The 19,768-nt window shown below is 40.4% G+C and overlaps 2 protein-coding genes across 6 annotated transcripts in view; one reads left to right on the plus strand and one right to left on the minus strand.

The window, feature by feature from the left end:
* The window catches only part of FBXW2 (F-box and WD repeat domain containing 2), a 32,398-nt gene extending 19,040 nt beyond the window's left edge, over positions 1 to 13,358 (minus strand). For 2 of the 5 annotated variants that reach the window (XM_084994264.1, XM_084994248.1), the window contains exons 1-3: positions 13,307 to 13,358; positions 13,097 to 13,205; positions 7,929 to 8,346 (exon numbers count right to left, since the gene is read on the minus strand). In XM_084994264.1, coding sequence (XP_084850390.1) covers positions 7,929 to 8,031 — 103 coding nt within the window. In that variant the 5' untranslated portion in view covers positions 8,032 to 8,346; positions 13,097 to 13,205; positions 13,307 to 13,358. Of the gene's footprint in view, positions 1 to 5,464; positions 6,822 to 7,928; positions 8,439 to 13,096; positions 13,206 to 13,306 lie in introns of those variants that run through there. The other 3 variants (XM_084994244.1, XM_084994236.1, XM_084994259.1) reach the window with 2 other exon arrangements.
* Positions 13,359 to 17,833: 4,475 nt separating this feature from the next.
* B3GALT9 (beta-1,3-galactosyltransferase 9) lies at positions 17,834 to 19,206 on the plus strand. Its single transcript, XM_084994305.1, is given in 3 exon segments — positions 17,834 to 18,380; positions 18,382 to 18,710; positions 18,713 to 19,206. Coding segments are annotated over 3 exon segments (1,116 nt in total). The 5' UTR covers positions 17,834 to 17,952; the 3' UTR covers positions 19,072 to 19,206.
* The last annotated feature ends 562 nt before the right edge of the window (positions 19,207 to 19,768 follow it).

Below are 19,768 nucleotides of genomic sequence, written 5' to 3' on the forward strand. Positions count from 1 at the left end.
ATAAAAGAAAAAGAACTGGCAAAGAATTTATCACAACATTGCAAATCAACCACACTTCAGTAAAACTTTAAAAAAGAAAAAGAAAATTGACAAAGAAAGGCCATTTTGAAGATACAATAAATGTAGACTCTCTAAAAAGGATACGACATTCCAGAAAAGTACCAACTGATGAGTTTTCGAAAAGCTTAAATGACTAAATAAAGCCAGCCATATTTCCACATTAAGGGCTGATCAAGAGCCACTGAGTCAGACAATGGAAAAATATCTATCACTTCTGAAAGAGGCAGAGCACTAATTTCAACTCAGGCAAACAAACCCTATGAGAGCATACTGAAATGAAGACGATATTTGTTGTCATTTTACTATTTAGGGACTCAGTTTCCTCTCTATAAAATGAAAGGTAGGACCTGGCTAAGGGTTCTCAATGAGTATCTGAAGCATCAGAATCACCTGGGGAGCTTCATCAAAACACAGGCGCAGGGCTCTATCATCCAAGATTCTAACTTACAACACCTGAGGTAGGAGCCAGTAAGTGTAAAAGCTTGCCAGGTGATTCTAATACATCAGCAAAGCACCAAGAACCAATGGCCTAGAACAATACTATCCACTAGAAATATAAGGCAGCCCACAGGCGCAATTAAAATTTTTGTTATCTACTTTTAAAAGTACAAAAAAAAGGGAAAATGATTTAATAATTTTAACTTAATATGCCAAAAATATTATCATCTAACATACAATCAATATAAAAAATTAATGAAATAGTTTACATTTTAAGTCTTCAAAATCCAGTGAGTACTTTCTAGTTCACATCTCAGCCCGAACTAGTTAATACCACAGGTGCTCAAAAGCCAAATGTGGCAAGTGGCTATCAAACTAGACAGCACAGGTCTAGATAATCTTTAAGGTGCTCTCAGCTTTTTGATCCAGTTAGCATTTTGTGACTATATTTCTAGGAAGCTAAAGCAGGAAAAGAAATTTTAGGTTCTATCTGTGCTTTGTTTATTTATTGCCAGTGTTCAACTGGGGTTTCACTGCTTCATTCATCTATCCCTTCACTCAACCTATGCTTAGAGAACTTCTGGGTCAGGCAGGGCTCCTGCTCTTATGGTATTCTGTCTACCTAGGAAGACATAAAGGCTAAACAAGCAATAATAATTCAGTACAGTAAGTGGTAGGCAGTACAAAAGCCCACGGCAAATACAATGAGGGGATAAGAGGAAAGAACATCTCATGAAGCCCCACTGAGTCTACAATTGTGTTCCTCGACATCGAGGTGTTCTGCAAACACGCCTATGGAGATGACATGTCTGGCTCCACAACTACACTCTTAATTGTTTTTAAGCCAGGCTTTGGTGTAGGACTGTTGAAGAAAGAATTTCACAGCTTAAACTCCAAACTTTTAACTACTTGAAATCTAAAGGATGAATGAATTAATCAGCACCTTTGTCACAACCAAAAAAACAGTATATGCCAGAGCTCAGCCAAACTTTTCTATAAAACTAGCTAACTATATTATCTGTTTGAGCCACACAGTCTCTGTGGCCATTACCCTACTCTGCTAGATCTGGCCCCTGCAGTTCAGTTTGCCAATCCCTGGAATAGAACTACTAAAATACCTACTAAGTATCTCTATATATTACATAACTATATGCCAACAGTCATTGAGGTCAACTCATAAAGAACTACATGGATTTCTAAAAACTGTCTAGTAATTATTTACAATACTTGTCAAAATACATTGCCTAAAACATGGCCACTGGTAACAGTTGAGTGTGACTGGGAAATGGCTGGCAAGGTCAGGCTGGAGAACTGGGTCTGGAGGATGGTTATGACCTTATCTATCTACATTTCTGAAAGATCACTATGGCTGCGTCATGGAAAATGGTCTCAAGAGGGGCAAGACTGGAAGCGGGAAAGCTAGTTAAAAACTAGGAGAGAGGATAAACAAAATGTGGTACACACATACAACAGATTCTTTTTCAGCCCCCAAAAGAAAGGAAATTCTGACACAGGCTACAGCATAGAGGAATCGTGGAGACCTTACCCTAAGTGAACTAAGTCACAAAAGAATAAACACTGTAAGATTCCACCCAGGAGGTACCTAGAGTAGTGAAGTTCAGAGAGAGCAAGGAGAATGATGGTTGCCAGGAGCTGCGGGGATGAGGGAATAAGGTGTCAGTGCTTAATGACTACAGTTTGAGTCTGGGAAGATACAAAACGTTCTGGGGATAGATAGTGGTCATTGCTGCACAACAATGTAAATGTGCTTAATGGCACTGAACTGTGGACTTAAAATGGTTAAAATGTAACTCTTATGTTATCTACATTTTATCACGATTTGATTTTAAAGGGGGGGGATTAACTAAACTAATTATTTGAACTAGTTTACACAAGAAAACAATGGGCCATTCCATTTTACATCCTAAAAAAAAAAAAAAAAAAAAATCAGGTAACAATAAAGTTGAGTTGTGTTCCATTTGATAGAGGTAGAAGTCTACTGTTAACTGCTGAGCCTGTAGGAGCCATTATTCTCTGCTCCTTTTTGGCTTTGTGGTAACCTTCCCTATGGACTCTCATTTGCTGTCCTGACCCACGCAACATGTTTTCAAAGAGGTTACTGATGACACAGCCTAAAAGGAAAGTGAAAGGGGACTAAATAAATGCAGACCATTTTTCATTACCTGAAAGGGGGAGAAAAGAGCCCTCTCAATTCAGAAAACAGGGTAAAAACAAGCTTTGATATAAAAGTTACAGATGTAACAAAGGTAAGCAGAAAAGTGAGCTGTAACCCAAATAGTGTAAGCTATCTTATCAAACTAAGTTTAAATATTTAACTGGCAGAATCAGATCTCAATTCTCAGACCACCTCTCTGAAGCATTTGACTCTGCTAACCAACTGAATAAACATTTACCAGTGACTCTTAAAACAGGCAACTTTGATTCTCCTTCTTGAAACCCTCTTCACTGGTCTTTATTTTTCCCCTTTCTCTGAGTACACTCTCAAAGGATTCACCCTGTGCTATTCTTTTTCCTCTCTCCATCTCCTTCTAAAATTTCATTCACAGCCACAGCTATAATGTGACTAACTCGTAAATCATTCTCACTAGCCTGGAGCACTCACTCTCCAGAGCTCTCATCCAGCATTTCCAGATACTATGGGAATCTCTGTTTACACTTCCAAATGAATTCACTGAATTCCATCTACTCTCTTGAATTTACTCCTTCACTTTCTATTGAATTCATTGAACTCCATCTACTCTCTTGAATTTACTCTTGCATTTTCTATTCTTGTCACTAGTACTACTATCTTTGCAGGTGTACACACAACTAAAAACCTTCAGCCATTTCTGAAATCTCCCTATTCCTCACCACATACCCTACTCATTGCCAAATCCTGTCAATTCTACTTGAATAACTGCTCTTCCATTCAACTGCTCCTTTAAAAAATCTCTACCCTTACTATCCAAAACCTCTATCTCTTTAAGCTCATCTAAACTGCAACAGGCTAACACTTTAATTTGGAAGCTCTGGATCTATGTCAAAGAGTATCAATAAAATTAGTATCATCTCTTAGGGGAAGTATTTTAGAAATTTGTAGGGTGGTTTCATTGTCACAATGGAGGGAACATTACTGGCATCTACTGGGCAGAGGCCACAAATGCTGGATATCCTGCAATGTTTGCAGTGCACAAAAATAACTGTTTTGTATTCGGCATCACATTCTTGAAGTTTCTGTCAGCTATCTGTAGGTGAAAAGCTTATCTGACTGAGTCTAAAATCTGTTTTACAAAGCATATTTGCAGTTTAACTGTATACTGAATTTTCTATGAGCGTTAACTACTAGAAAAAACTGAGGAAAGATGTACTTTTCTGGGAACTTTGCTAAGAGTTTTTCACTTTTGAAAAGATTGTATCATGGATGGTAGCTGTGACACAATTAAAACATTCTGCATTCACAGCTGTCGTGTTCACAATGACAGTACACATCTGACTGCTTTAATGCCTTCTAGCACAGCCATGTTCGAGCACTGTGTGTTCAATGTGTATTATTTTAAATTACAGTCCTCCCATTTCTACTCTGGATCAGAGTTTGGGTATTATGTTGATTTTTTTTTTTTTTTTTTTTTTTAATGACCATACCCTTGGCATATGAAAGTTCTTGGGCCAGGGACTGAATACAAGCAGCTCCAACACAGGACCCTTTAAGCCACTATGCCAGGCCGGGAATCAAACCAGCACCTCTGAAGCAATCCAGGTCAGTGCAGTCAGATTCTTAATCCACTGTGCCACAGTGGGACCCCCTAGTATATTGGGACCCCCTAGTATATTGATTTTTTTAAATGTGTATGTACAGATAAGTTATTTACATGAATTTTATGTCGAGATAGCAGAATATTGCAAAATAATTAAAAAAAAAAAAAAAAAAAAAAGACCTGGGAGTTCCCATTGCGGCTCAGCAGGTTAAGAACTCAACTAGTATCCATGAGGATGCAGGTACAATCCCTGGCATCCTTAACCATTCAGTGTGTTAAGGATCCCGTGTTGCTGTGAGCTGTGGCATAGGTCACAGATGCAGCTCAGATGTGACACTGCTGTGGTGTAGGCCAACAGCTGCAGCTCCAATTCAACCCCTAGCCTGGGAACTTCCATAAGCCAAAGGTGCGGCCCTAAAAAAAGACAACTTGGGTCTGATGGAAATTAGAAACACTCGTTTATGTGAAACAGAAAGCTCTGAACCTTGTTCTTTGTCTACTCAGATATCTTTCATTTTATAGCAAACGGTTCAAACACGTGTTCCTGGCATTCCAGGCTTACAAAAACATAGCCCAAGTCTATTTCTTCAGATCAAATTCTAAGAGTCTCTTAGAGCCCCTACTTATATTTTAAAATTTTAGCTAAAATGGATTTTATTTTCTTCCTTCATGCTCCATGGTTTGGCCCTTTCCACGCCTTTCAAATGCTGGTCTTTCTATTGGAAATCCATAACTATGTATCTCAACCCTCCAAAATCTATACAATCTTCAAGACCCAACATCTACTGCCCAAGGGGACGAAATCATTCCTTCCTCTGAACAACTATATAATTTTATATTTCTCACACAATCAACTTCATCATTTTTTTGTTGTTGCTGCTCTCTTTTGAGGTATGACTGACACGTAATACATTAATTCCAGGTGTACAATGTAATGATTTAATATTTGTATATATTGTGAAAAGCTCACCATAATAAGTTTAGTTAAATATATCATTTGATCATACTTTTTAAAATGATTTTTATTTTTTCCATTATAGTTGGCTAACAGTGTTCTATCATTGACTTTATTTATTTTTGTCTTTTTAGGGCGGCACCCACAGCATATGGAAATTCCCAGGCAAGGGGTTGAATCAGAGCTGTAGCTGCTGGCCTACACCACAGCTACAACTTGGGATCCAAGCAGTCTTCGACCTACAACCACAGCTCACCACAACGCCGGATCCTTAACCCACTGAGCGAGGCCAGGGATTGAATCTGCATCCTCATGGATACTAGTTGGGTTTGTTAACTGCTGAGCCATGACAGGAACTCCTGATCATACTTCTTCATCACTCTTGTTTTTCTTATTCAACTATAAGCCAGAGGTCACAACACAACCACTTAATAGGTTAAATATGACCCAACCACAACATTTAAAAAATTTGAATAATACATAAAAAAGAATACTTTAACTTATTTTGCTTTGTAGGGCCGCACCCCTGGCATATGGAAGTTCCCAGGCTAGAGGCTGAATTCCAACTGCAGCTGCTGAACTACACCACAGCCACAGCAATACAGGGATCTGAGCCGCATCTGTGACCTACACCACAGCTCATGGCAATGTCAGATCCTTAACCCACTGAGTGAGGCCAGGGATTGAACTGGAATCTTCAGGTATACTAGTCGGATTCACTTCTGCTGTGCATGACAGGAACTCCCCAAAACGAATACTTTAAAAAAAAATCAGGTTATTTCACAAAAATCTAGTTTCTCTTGAAAAGTCAGATCTGATATAACTCTGAGCCCGAATCCCAATAATTTACTATAGTGGAACAGCAGCTACCCACTTCAGTGTTTTAGGATTAGCCAAAGTTCCTACAGAGACTTCTACTTAATCAGGTTAACTTCCTGATCCCAGTGTGTATGTTCTTTGAGGAAAGAACAGATCTAATTCAACTACGCAAGCCCTCAACAGTCTTTCACACGGTAGGCATTTTATAAATAAATATCTGTTGAATAACATAAAACACGACAGGTTCCTTTCTTACCATTTCAGAAATAAGCAGAAGAATAAACTACCTCAATCTACAGTACATTAATTTTTAGCATTATGATCAATCTTTTCGGTAATACTGTTTTATTGCTTCTCAAAGGCTAATCTGATTCATGATAAATTCACTGCCAAATTCTTAATTAATTTCCCAATTCAACCACAGTGGAAATACAAGCTCTTAGGTAACAAGATGACGCAAACACATGTTTAATTCTATAAGAAATACTTTCCTCAGTAGTAAGAGTCCAGGGATACTACTTTGAGTAATTTTCAATAAATAGAGCATAATTTTCAATATGCAAACTTGGTGAATTTAATAATATTAAAACTAACACAGCATATAGACCCACCTGGAGAATAAATTTAAAATGCAGGTTTGGGTCTACAGTTATTGTAGAAATTAACTATTCAAGTAATTAAGGAATTTAGCAAATGTATCCCATTCACTTTTGCACCAAGTAACTAAGGCTTTACTTTTTTTTTAATTAAAATTTTTTCTTTCATTTTAGGGTCACGTCTGTGGCATATGAAAGTTCCCAGGCCAGGGACTGAATCGGAGCTGCAGCTGCAGGCCTATATCAGCCACAGCCATGCCAGAGCCGAGCCACATCTGCGACCTTTACCGTGGTTCACGGCAACATGGGATCCTTGAACCCACTGAGCGAGGCCAGGGATTAAATCCACACTCTCATGGATACTAGTTGGGTTCTTAACCCACTGAGCCACAATGGGAACTGCCACTAAGGCTTTATTGTATTTCAAATGTAAAGTTTAATGAGACATTAAAAAAAAAAAAAAGTTTGGAGGTGGTTCTGAAAATGAATCAACTGCCAGTATAGAGTAAGTGCCAAGCTCAAAGGCAATACAGCATCTCAATCGTTAAGAAAGGAGTTCCTGCAGTGGTGCAACAGGATCGGTGGCATCTCTGTAGTGCTGGGACACAGGTTCTATCCCTGGCCTGGCCTGGTGGGTTGGGAATCTGGTATTGCCACAGCTGCGGAGCAAGCACAACTGCAGTCCAGACCTGATCCCTGGCCCATGTGCCTTGGGGCAGCCAAAAAAAGAAAAAGCAAACAAAACAAAAAAAAACAATTTGATCATGAAGTAAAAAGTAGTTAGAGCTTTCTGACTCACATCGCATTTAAAAGAATATCTGGGAGTTCCTGTCGTGGCTCAGCGGTTAGTGAACCCAAGTGTCCATGAGGATGCAGGTTCTCTCTCTGGCCTTGATCAGTGGGTTAAGGATCTGGCGTTGCCGTAAGCTGCGGTATAGGTTGCAGTTGTGGCTCAGATATGGCATTGCTGTGGTGTATGCCAGCAGCTACGGTTCTAAATGGACCCCTAGCCTGGAAACCTCCATATGCCATGGGTGCAGCCCTAAAAGACAAAAAGACAAAAAAAAAGAAGATTATCTGGAGTTTTATTCACATAAAATTTTATAAAAATAACTGTTTTCTCAGAGTGAAAGAGGATAAAAGGGGGACAAACCACTCAGAAATGGGAATAATGCTATTACAGATAGCTCATGTAATCAACAATTACAATTCCCAAGCCTGATGAGTACTTTTTTCTGTTTGTAAGATTACACCCTATGAAATGCAAAAATTAAAAAAAAAAATAAAGGGTCCAGGCTCTCTTACCTGTACAGAGAAGTCCGTCTTTGTAGTAAAGTGCATACACTCTGGCACTGTGTCCAATTAAAGATGAGGTCTCAAAGGCTTCATGGTCCTCCAGTTGCTTCATTCTCAAAATAGCCTTCAAATAAACCTTCTTCCAGTGCAAAGCGTCCTGAACAGAATCATCTATCTGCCAGCCCAAATTTTTACAGGCAGTCTGCCACACCTCTGTACAGGCACTTATGACCTTATTCCACTGTTTAGAGACGAGGCAGCATGTGAGTAAAGTCTGAGGATCGAGCCATTTTAACAAATAAAAACTGAGCTCCAGGGGAAGGAGTTTGAGGAAGTCCCGCTTGAGGAGAGTCTCCAGGTTATTGGAGAGATGCCTGAGCTGGACTGCCCCACTCAGACTAATCAGGTGATCCAGAGTTTCATTTTTCTGCAAGTCCGTCAGAGAAAGAAATGTAACAGAAATGTTATCAAGCCATGTCTCAAAGTCCTTTCTCTCCATAAGGTTATGGAAAAATTTACCTGTGGCACATCAAAATATTGTATTAGTTCTGCTCAAAAAAGACAGTTCAAGCAAGACTGCTAACAAATGAAGTATTAACAAATTAGTATAAAAAACTTGGCAACAACTTTATGCTTAGTTACTACATTATAACTTTACAGTTAATACACTGTATTTATCTGAAAAGTTTCCATGCACACAAAAGAAAATACATTTAAGAAAACATACTTTAACAAATCATGTCCTCCAAAACATAAGTCAGTGAAACTTATGTTGGTGTGTGACTTGCACTTTTGAAGTCTAGCACATGCTACATGCATCTTCACAGTAAAAGATTTACAAAGTATTCACTATGAAACAGTGTATTCTATATGATACAATCCCCATCAAAATCATAATATCATTTCCTTAATACACTCTATCACTCTATTTGGGTGGAAAGTAACAAAAATAAGCACCAGGATGTGACAACCAGAAAGCAAGTGTTCAGAGCAGTAACCTGAGACATTAGGTACCATACTAGGGACAACCCAACCTGTTACCAGAATTACAAAACTGACTACTGGCTTTTGCAATAGAAGCTCAGGCAAAAAGGTCTGGGGAAGAAAAATAAGCAAATGCACTAAGTTATATGGCTCAGATATTCTAGTTCTTCCACTTCCTTTATGACACTGCCTGTTAGAACCTGAATTACCAAAGGCCTTATCTGGTCTTACAAAGTCTGTTTTCATAAGCCTCATAGGAGCTGGTGACAGCTCTTAACCTCATGTGACCCCGAAAGCCATGAGGGTCCTGGAGGCACAAATTAGACAAATTAGTAATTCTGATGCTTATAAGACAACCTAAAACAGGTGCCATCATCTCCACTTTACAGAGGAGGAAGCTGCAGATCAGAGAAGGTCAGTGATTTGCCTATAGCCAACGGAGCTATTAAAATAGTAACAGAACAGACTGAAAGTCAGTGCTCTCAATATTAGTACTCTTCCAACCAAGCCAAGCTCCTCTGAAGCCAATTACCACCAGAATTGCCACATGGTGATAAAATCTGGGAGCCCTATGCCTATCTGGTTATACTATCTTTCCTTTTAGGGCTAGTGGAACAAAACACAAACAAAAATTGCTCCAGGGCTAACTGGAACAAAAAATTTTACAAGTATCCAGCAATACACAGTATGTCAAGGTGTCAACACATTCTTAACAATGGGGACTAAACTAATGGGAAGAGAACAAAAAATAAAGCAAATCTGTAAAAACCATCTTTTCCAAGATAGGCCATGTTGGTAGATATTAGTGCTGAGGGTACATAAAGGTTTTTTTTATTCTATTTTCATATTTTGTTTTGTTTTGTCTTTTTAGGGCTGCACCCAAGGCTTATGGAAGTTTCCAAGCTATGAGTTGAATCAGAGATGCAGCTGAGGCCTAAACCACAGCCATAGTAATGCCAGGTCCAAGACACACCTGCAACCTATGCTGCAGCTCAAGAAAATGCTGAATCCCTAACCCACTGAGCAAGGCCAGGGATCAAACCCACATGCTCATGGATACTAATGAGACTCTTAACCTGCTGAGCCACAATGGAAACTCCCTCTATTTTCACAGGTTGAAACATTTCCCTAATTAAAAGAAGGTAAAAAAAACAAAAACAAAAACAAAAAACCTTTCCTTTTAATGTGACCACACAGGTTCCCAGCAGTCACAACTAACTTTAAAACTTTAGGTCCAAATTAATGTGGAAGAGGAAGGTAAATTCCTTTCGATATATGTCACCTAGATCAGGTCTACACAAACAGCCAGGTCTCCTCTTCCAAATGTGTTAACATTAAGGTATGTGATAATTTTCACTCCTTTCCCAATATCAAATCTGGTGAAAAGATCATCAAACAAAAAGCAGTAGAAGCAAATGAATCTCTTCCTATCATGTCATCTGTGGTCTAATAGTTTTGGTTTTTGGAATAATGAATGAACTCTATGTAGGAATTATTAATTTAAGGATTTTACTTGGTTGCCAAAAAAGAATCAGTTCATCACAATTTTACCAGCGTAATACAAAATAACAAGCCTCTTTTTCTGAATCCTACCAACCTAATACCTATAATATTTTTGGAAAAGTTTTATTTTTAAAAAAAACAGCATTCACAGCAGCAAGACAAAAAAAAAAAAATTTCTGTGGACAGCCACAAAATGTCACAGCAACTACTTAATATTGGCCCATTAAAAACATAACCAAAAACATCTGCCCAGGAATTATTTTTTACAGTAAAAGGGGCCAGGGGGTTCCTCTATCACATCTACATCCACACAAAAAGTATGCCAATACCAACTGTAGAAATGCTTATATTTATGCAAGGTGAAGTGTTATTTAAATAAACACAAGGCAAATTCATAATACCCATAAAAACATATCAAGTTCTCATCATTACCAAATAACTAAGAGACACCATAAAGCAGCATGCCAAAATAATGTGCCCATGACACCACAGAGATTATGGGACAAGTTTTCTAGTGAGCACCTTTAAAAATCCAGCCATTTCTTTAATAACAGCCACTGTCTGTTAAACTACAGAACTCTTTACGGGAGGCTCTTTTCTATTATCATTTTTAAAAAATAAAGCAGGTCCCATTAACTTGGCAGAATGTATTATTTAAAAAATCAGTTTTTATTTCTTTAAATAATGAACTGACTCTGGTGAGAACTTTCTTAAGGTCACAGGTTTAAACTGGTCTCTGATATTCCTCAAGGAATATCATGTACTGACAACACAAGGCCCATGGGGAAAACCTCAGGAAGTGGGATTTCAATTCAACATAGGGAGGAGCTTTTAAAATATCAGAGCTTTCCAATAACGGAAGAGCCACCTCCAGAGTGGTGAGCTTCCCATTACTGGGAACAGTCAAAGACAGCTGGATATAAAACACGAGGTAAATGAAATTGTTTTGGACTCAGTCAAATCTTTCACTGATTCAGCCACTTTCTATGCGCTCATGAACATGTTCAACTAACTTCTGTGCTCCAGTTTTATCATCTGTAAAATGGAAGCCAGCTCACCTTGAGGGATATGAGAATCAGAAACAAGAGTAGGGACATGCTTAGTACAGAGTCCCACTCAAATGGCACTTTTGGTTAGTTATTACTGTGAATACCTGGCAGGAAAGCTTTACTAACATCCCTTCCAACTCTATAATAAACTACAAAGTTTCTCTTAAAATGGCTTAAAATATACGAAAGAAAGCTCAATTGTTCAAACTTACTGGGAGTTTAATTTTATAATTAAGGGCAGTTATTGACTTGAGGCTATGATTTCCCCCAGGTGCATTTTCTCTCCAACCTCCCCACACTCCATGGTGTCTCCCCCCCCCCACACTTCAGACTAAACATTAAACTTGCCCTTCTGCCCTCAATATTAACAAGCACAAAGCTCTGAAACAGCTGGTATGATGAAAAGATTCCTGAACTGGGAGATGGGAGACCTGGAAATGGTTAACCCCTTATATTCTCCTAGGCAACTCTCATATTTGTACTGGCTTAAAAGACTAAAATACTACTCACAGATATTACTCCATTTGATATCCACGACCTCATGTAAGGTATCAGAGCTATGCTTAACTAACAAATGTGGATATTTATGGCCCAGGAAGTAGAGTGAATTTCCCAGGGTCCCCACAGGAAGGAGCAGGCGAAGCATCTTGCCCAGCCCCCACCCTCTCAACACAAAACAAAACCTCTATCCCTAGGTCTTACTAAATATATAACATTTTTGACAATACAGGATGAATACATTTGCCTATCTCTCCTGCCTCCGGACCAGGCCTCCCTAATCAAGAGTGAAAGCAAGACATGTGTTGTCCTTCAAGAGGAAGCTTCACCTTCCCTCTCTTTTCTTATCCAGCATAACCAGCAGTTTAAGAGCACAGAAGCTTTGAAAACGTTAACAAAATAAACCTACATATATATAAAACACCTTTTGAATATTCAAGAAGCTGGTAATACCAGCTGCTTCCAGAGGAAAGTGGAGGGCTGAGGAATAGGAGTGAGGGTCCCTTTTTAAATTTAAAACCGTGTGAATATCCGATCTATTTAAATTCACCTTCAGTTTTAAAAGGAATTTTTTAAAGCTTTTTAAGAAAGAAATAGTATTTCTAAAATAAGGGCTCTGCAATTCCACTTGTTGCTGGGTGATCCTGGAAAAATCACTTCACCTATGTCAAGCCCTGTTTCCTCACTTGTAAAATGTAACCAGGAACAGCATTACCTACAACGGTATTCACAGGATAAACAGGATAACACACGTAAAACAGCACAGTGCCCCGCACACTGTAAGCTTACAAGAAACGCCGGTTACCATCATTACTTAACACGAACCTTGTTATCTTTATTGAAAACAGCACCTCACATACACACCTGTTTCTAAAACATACGCATAATTATGGCGCAGCCCCTCGCATTAGTACAGCGCTCTATACTTCATAAACCACCTATCTACACTTCATCATCTTTCAAACTCATGGCAGCCCTGGGACATCATTGTTAACTCAGTTCGCAGCTAAGGAAACTGAGGCACCAAGAGGCAATCACTCTGAGACTTAATCCTTCCATCTCTAAATCAACTCCAGATCCCTTCAATCCGTTCGTCGCTCCCAGGTCCCCAGCTCCCGAAGCCGTGTTCCGCGCGGCACTGACCTGAGCGAGCGCCCCGGGGCCCGGGACCTCGCGCCGGGTTCACACCGACTAGGCGCGCTCGGGCCGCCAGAGCCTCGCAGCGGCCGGGTCCGCTCCGCAGCCATGGCGCCTGCAGGGAGAGAAAGACAAACAGCCCGAGGCGGGGCAGGTCAGCAGAGGCGCGGGAGCTAGACAACCCCCTCTCCGCCCCAGCCCCGCCTCATATCAGACCTGGACCAGCGGCCGCCGTTCGGGGTCCGCAGCCTCACAGGGGAGCGGCTTCCGGTGCTGCCTGCGTCATCTCCGCGCGTCCCTACTCCCGCGGCGCCCAGCGGACGCGGCTGCATTTCCGGCCTCGCCTTAAAGGGGAAGCGGGAGGGCGGAGGCGCGTAGAGGGAGGTGGAGCTTGCGCAAGGCCGCTTCGACCTGTGGCTCCTGGACTAGTTTGCTTGCCTTAGCTGTACACGTGAGTGTTTGTCCAGCGGGTTTATGTCTTTCATCCAGTCTAATCTTAAACTCTGAGCCACTTTTCCTTATTATGATAACTTTACAGAGAGAGAGGGAGAAGTTAAGAGATGTGTCCAAAATCAAACAATGCGTGGCATAGATATATCATATAGACAGTAAGGTAGTCAGTCCATTTAGTGAGGGCACAGCCAAGGCTCCACGCATCCTGAGTACTTCTAAGGTACTTGAAACATGGGAAATAAAAAGTTGACTCTCTGTGGTGGAAGCCAAGTATGGAGTCCAAATATGGGTACACAGATTGGATAACCTTTATGAAAGAGAAGGCAGTGCTAAGGTAATCAAGAAAACTAAGCATTTGTAGCGAATGGTCAACCCCAATATGGTAGGAGTTTGATGCATCAAATTGAAAATTCCGGGTGGAAATGAGGTAGGAGGTAGATGGGCCCCTGGGCTGAGAACAGCTGGGACTTGTTAGGCCAAGTAAATTGGGCCTTATTTCTCTTTGACACTTCAAGGAGAAAGTTAATTGCCGGAGCTGAGTTCTGCAGGAGTAGAAAGATAAGATGACCACTTCAAATCACTCCTGGGGTCAGGGAGAGCTCCCCAATTGCACATGCACAGTAAGATTCCTAAGGGTCAAAAAGGGAGGGGGTGTCAGGCCATAGTAAGTCTTGATATAATCCCAGAACCCTTTGCTCTGGACTTCATCATATCAGGGAGGGCCCTGGATCTGGTCGTGTGTGAGAAATGAAACAAGGTAATTGGCCAAAGGAAAACAAAGACCCAGAAGAACTGTCCTACACAAGTGATTTAAATCACCTCTCTGGCGAGCTCCTCCTCAGGGGATGTCCGAACCTGCACTTCTCTTTAGGGTGTGTATTAATTCTTTGCTTCTGACTTAATAAACTGCTTCTCTGTGTGCTCTCCCACATGTTTTACTGTGACTCTAATAATAAAGCTTGCACCTATTTTTATAGTCTTTGCCTCCTTGAAACATTCTTGCTTTCAACAGGGGGCAAGAATCAGGGCAATTCTACTTCTAGCCTCTAGCTGGTCTAGTGGCTAGGATTCCTGGTTTTCCTCTAGGCTGCCCAGCTTCAATTCCTGAGCAGAAAATTAAGATCTCGATTCAAGCCATCACTCACTGCTATCTCTCTGAGATCAGAAATGCCCCAGAGACAATATTATTTGAACCTCTCATGGACAAAAAATCCAAGTTGTCTAAGTTCAAGCCCTGAGGAGATTCAGGAACAAAATATATGGCTCTAAATAAATGAAAATTGCAAAATAGAATTTGTGTTTAATATAAGACCTATCTTTTTTTCTTTGCTTTTTAGGGCCACACCCATGGCATACGGAAATTCTCAGGCTGGGGGTTGAATTGGAGCTGTAGCTGCTGGCCTACACCACAGCCACAGCAATGCCAGATCTGAGCCACATCTGTGACCTACACCACAGCTCACAGCAATGCTGGATCCTTAACCCATAGAGAGGCCAGGGATTGAACCCATGTCCTCATGGTTACTAGTCAGGTTCGCTACTGCTGAGCCATGATGGGAACTCCAACAAGACCTATTTAATTGTTCAAATTAGTATATGAAAAAATTTCCTCTGATTTTAATTTTTTTAGAATAAATATTCCCACTTTGTAAAAATCTCCAAGATTGCAAGATGGTTGTTGAGGAATACATAGCCAACTTTAAATGTAATTAGTGGAGTTCCCGTCGTGGCGCAGTGGTTAACGAATCCGACTAGGAACCATGAGGTTTCGGGTTCGGTCCCTGCCCTTGCTCAGCGGGTTAACGATCCGGCGTTGCCGTGAGCTGTGGTGTAGGTTGCAGACGCGGCTCGGATCCCGCGTTGCTGTGGCTCTGGCGTAGGCCGGTGGCTACAGCTCCGATTAGACCCCTAGCCTGGGAACCTCCATATGCCGCGGGAGCGGCCCTAGAAAAGGCAAAAAGACAAAAAAAAATTAAAAAAAAAAAATAAATGTAATTAGTTATTCCAAGCCAATTAATTACAGAAACTGCTATGGATTGCAGGTAAAAAGATTGATATGCAAAAAGAAAAACATGAAACATAGCCTGGATAGGAACAGAATGCTCAGAATAATTGCTTATGTGACAGGAATATTAAAATATGCTGGATGTTGTTTCTTTTTTTTAAATAAACTTGCTGGTCAAATGGTGGTTGAAGTAATCTACCCCCCACCCCCCGCCCCACACACAATAGGAAAATTGCAAACATCAAATACTTAGTTTCTCCAACGCAGGCTAAAATAGACTACATGTTGTTTTCCTTTTTTTGGCTTTTTATGCACCTGCAGCTTATGGAAGTTCCCAGGCTGGGGATCGGAGCTGCAGCTACTGGCCTACATCACAGCCACAGCAGTGCCAGAATGCCAGATCCAAGCTGTGTCTGCAACCTACACCACAGCTCATGGCAATGCCAGATCCTTAACCCACTGAGTGAGGCCAGGGATAGAACCCACATCCTCATGGATACCAGTCAAGATTATAACATGCTGAGCCACAGTGGGAACTCCCTGTTTTCCATTTGGAGATAAAGTTGCCTAGGAGAGGTAGTTGGGTGACATGGATTTAGGAAAGTTCTTGCATAGCCTATACTAGGAATGCAAAAATCCTTTCCAATGAGACATACACCAAACCTCACCATATGTTTCTTTGAGTAGATAAAAAACAAAAATGCACCCACTAGGGATAAGTATCCCTTAATATTTAACATATTTGTTGCATGTGCATATACCAGGGAGCAGAAATTTCTCCAACTGTTTAGTTTCTTGAGAGCACTGCTTGTGTGATGATGCTATGGAAAGATGATATGGATAACTTACCTTTCTTTCAACTCTCACATATATTTCACCAGGAACTTAGCATAAAGACAAGGGGTTGGTTTCAAGAAGTACACAAGGTTAGAAGCACTTGAAGAGGTTTGCTTTCTATTCTTTGTTCTGGATTCACTTGGCTGTAACATGATCAGCCTTTGCCCTCCTATGAAGCCAGCAAGTATTTTGGGACAAAAGCTTAGGTTGACTGGCAGGAAACCTTATCCTTAAAGCCTGAAGCACAAAGTATTGTACTTCAGTTGCTGTTAGACTGAGTAATCCTGAGATGCATTTGGGCATACTTTGGCATCTGGACTCAATAATTTCCAAAGTCCTGAAACTGTCCACAGACAACATGCAAGTAAGTTTCTTATAATCTTTGAAGCATTTTATATCTATTGAAATGAGCTTTGAGCAGGCTGAAGTTTCTTCTGTGTGTAAATTATCAGACCTGAGAAAATGGAAATTTCAGATTATAATTGCAGGAGTTTGTTTTGCTTTTTTTTTTTTTTTTTTCCTATTCAATAGACTAAAATGTGGAAGTCAGGATTCTCTAGTGGTTAAGAGTGAGCTTTGAAATGTGACAGATTTGGGTTCAAATCATGGCTGTAGCTCACCTCCTTACCCACTGAGTGATCTTGAGCAAATCACTAAAGCTTGAATGGTCAGCTTAAGTTTGAGATAACCTATCTGAAAGGGATATTACAAAGGCTAAGCATGTTAAGGCACGAAAAGTGCCTAGAACAGTGCCTGGCCCACAGCAAGTGCTCAGTAAGAGGTAATTGTCATTGTTGGAGTCTTGTTGATTGAAGCGCCAGTGAATAGTGATTCCTTAATGTCCCCTGGCTCTTGTTATATTGCAATACTGTATATGCTCTTCCAGTTGAAAGTTTCCGTCTTTGATGAGGTGGAGTAAGCTTGGCACAGGTACACCCTAGATCCCTGAAGAGGTGCTATGCAGATAACAGGAATCTGCCCATATTAATAGATATGTCACATGGATTAGGGGACATAGTCAAAACAGACCAGTATTAGATTAAATTGAAAAGTCATACTAGAAGAATGTAAATGTTTGATAGTAAATGTTTGATAGTAGCCACAGTGCAGTGGCCAACAAAAGCTACCGCTACATTGTAAAACAGCACTTGACCTTTGTAATTGAAGAAAGGGATCCAAGTGTGTCAATTATAGAAAGAACATATATTTTCCTGTAGGCTTTTAGCACAATGGTGCCACTTGTCACTTTATATCCTTGTGTCTAGTCCGATTCCTTTTTGCTTCCCCAATGTCTAACACAGTGACTTAGTATGTAGTAAGTAGGCTTTCATCTAAACAAGCAAAACAATCAACTAACATTTTATTCAGTTTCTACTTTGTGCCAAGCACTGGGCTCAATTAGCACTGGAGGAGAGGCATAATGCCTGCTGTCCAGGGGGCCATGAGCTACTAGTAGAGATAGATAACAAAAATAAGTAGTAATAAAAACTTAGTGTACCACTAAGTGCTGTAAGAGGTACATGTAGTGTTCAGTAGGGACAAAAACAGAAATGGAAATAAGGCTTGAATGAACATGTGTTCTTTAATTCAGGAGAGATTCTGCAGGCTTCGGACTCACAAGTCGTGTTTCATTCTGTTTAATATTATTCTATTTCATGCCTTGCTTTTTGGGGCTGATTTTGTGGAAGAGTATTTTTGGCATGCTGTGCCATATGTAAATATGAAAGTTCTGGAAATTAAGGCTAAGGCAAGAAAACTGAACATGAAGCCCATTAGAAGTAACCTTGCTAAATATTATATCCTGAGCCACTTGGAGGTGTGTAAAGGGGAGGATGTATTTTTACTCACTCTTATCTTCAGTAGCCCAGGAAATGGAACAAGGCGAGACCTCATTAGGAAAACCTGGGGTAATGTGACCAGTGTCCGAGGGCACCCCATTCTCACACTGTTTGCTTAGGGGATGCCTGTTTTGGTAACTACCCAGCAAGAGATAGACAGAGTCCCAAAAGAATAATGATACAATTGAAGGAAATGTCTTGGACAGTGCTGAGAACCAAACTCTGAAGATGATCACAATGATGCAGTGGGCTGTAACCTTCTGCCCTAATGCCCTTTTCATTCTCAAGGTTGATGAAGAGATGTTTGTCAATCTACCAAGTTTGGTAGACCATCTCAATTTGAAAGAATACCTTGAAGACATCTATTTAGGAAGAGTTATCCACCAGGATACACCCAACAGAGACCCTAACAGCCAAGTATTTGTCCCTTTCAGTGAGTACCCAGAAAAGTATTACCCAGGTTACTGCAGTGGTGAGGCCTTTATTATCTCCAGAATGTGGCATGGGTGATGTACGCTGTTTTCAAAGTACCCATTACAATGCCTGCTGATGTGTTTGTAGGAATTTGCACTAAGGCCATTGGTCTTATACCCATCCACAATTCAAGGTTTTCTGGGAAAAGGCACATCGGATACAACAGATGTTGCTATAAGTTCATTTTCATGTCTTCAGAAACTACAGATACTGAAATGCCCCTGGCGTGGAAGGAAATTCATAATGGAAGAGAATGTACATTGTTTGAAACCTATCATGGGCTCATTTCCTGCAAACTTCTGACTTACCTTGACAGCTTCAAACATTTTCACATAGGTACCATAAAAAATAATGCCGTGTATTTTGGTGATTAGGATCTCTTTGTTTTTCTTAAAAGTGTATTCTTTGAAAATTACGTCCTACCTTGTAGAAAGTGCCCCTCCTTCCTTCTGTTTTATGTACTCTGCATCTTTAATTGTATTCAGCAAGCGGTGAGTAGTTCTTAGTGCTCTGACATACTACTGAATTGAGATCTCATTTAGGAAATGTAAGTTTGGAGTTCCCATTGTGGCTCAAGTAGTTAACAAATCCGACTAGGAACCATGTGGTTGCAGGTTTGATCCCTTGCCTTGCTCAGTGGGTTAAGGATCTGGCATGGCTGTGAGCTGTGGTGTAGGTTGCAGATGCAGCTTGGATCCCGAATTGCTGTGGCTCTGGTGTAGGCCGGTGGCTACAGCTCCGAGTAGACCCCTAGCCTGGGAACCTCCATATGCTGCAGGAGCAGCCCTAGAAAAGACAAAAAAAAAAAAGAAAGAAATGTAAGTTGGTGTAGCATGATACTGTTGAAAATAAAAATGTTTTTGACCAGAAAAGAGAGAACAAGAGAACATTACAATAATAACCAAAAGTCTTGTCTGTACAATTAATTTCTAAAAATCACATTCTATGGAACTGTCATGACTCAGTGATAGCAGTGCTGAGTTTTGAGGATGCTCAGAATTAAAGGAAAACACCAAATAAAGAATCTAACAAAATGTTCATCTTGTCTGCAAGCAGGAAACATTTTTATAA

The sequence above is a fragment of the Sus scrofa genome, chromosome 1 (genome assembly GCF_054392235.1).
Source record: "Sus scrofa isolate SSC_HxYL_T2T_F1_AM1 chromosome 1, Sscrofa_HxYL_maternal_Yorkshire_Landrace_v2.0, whole genome shotgun sequence".
NCBI lineage: Eukaryota > Metazoa > Chordata > Mammalia > Artiodactyla > Suidae > Sus > Sus scrofa.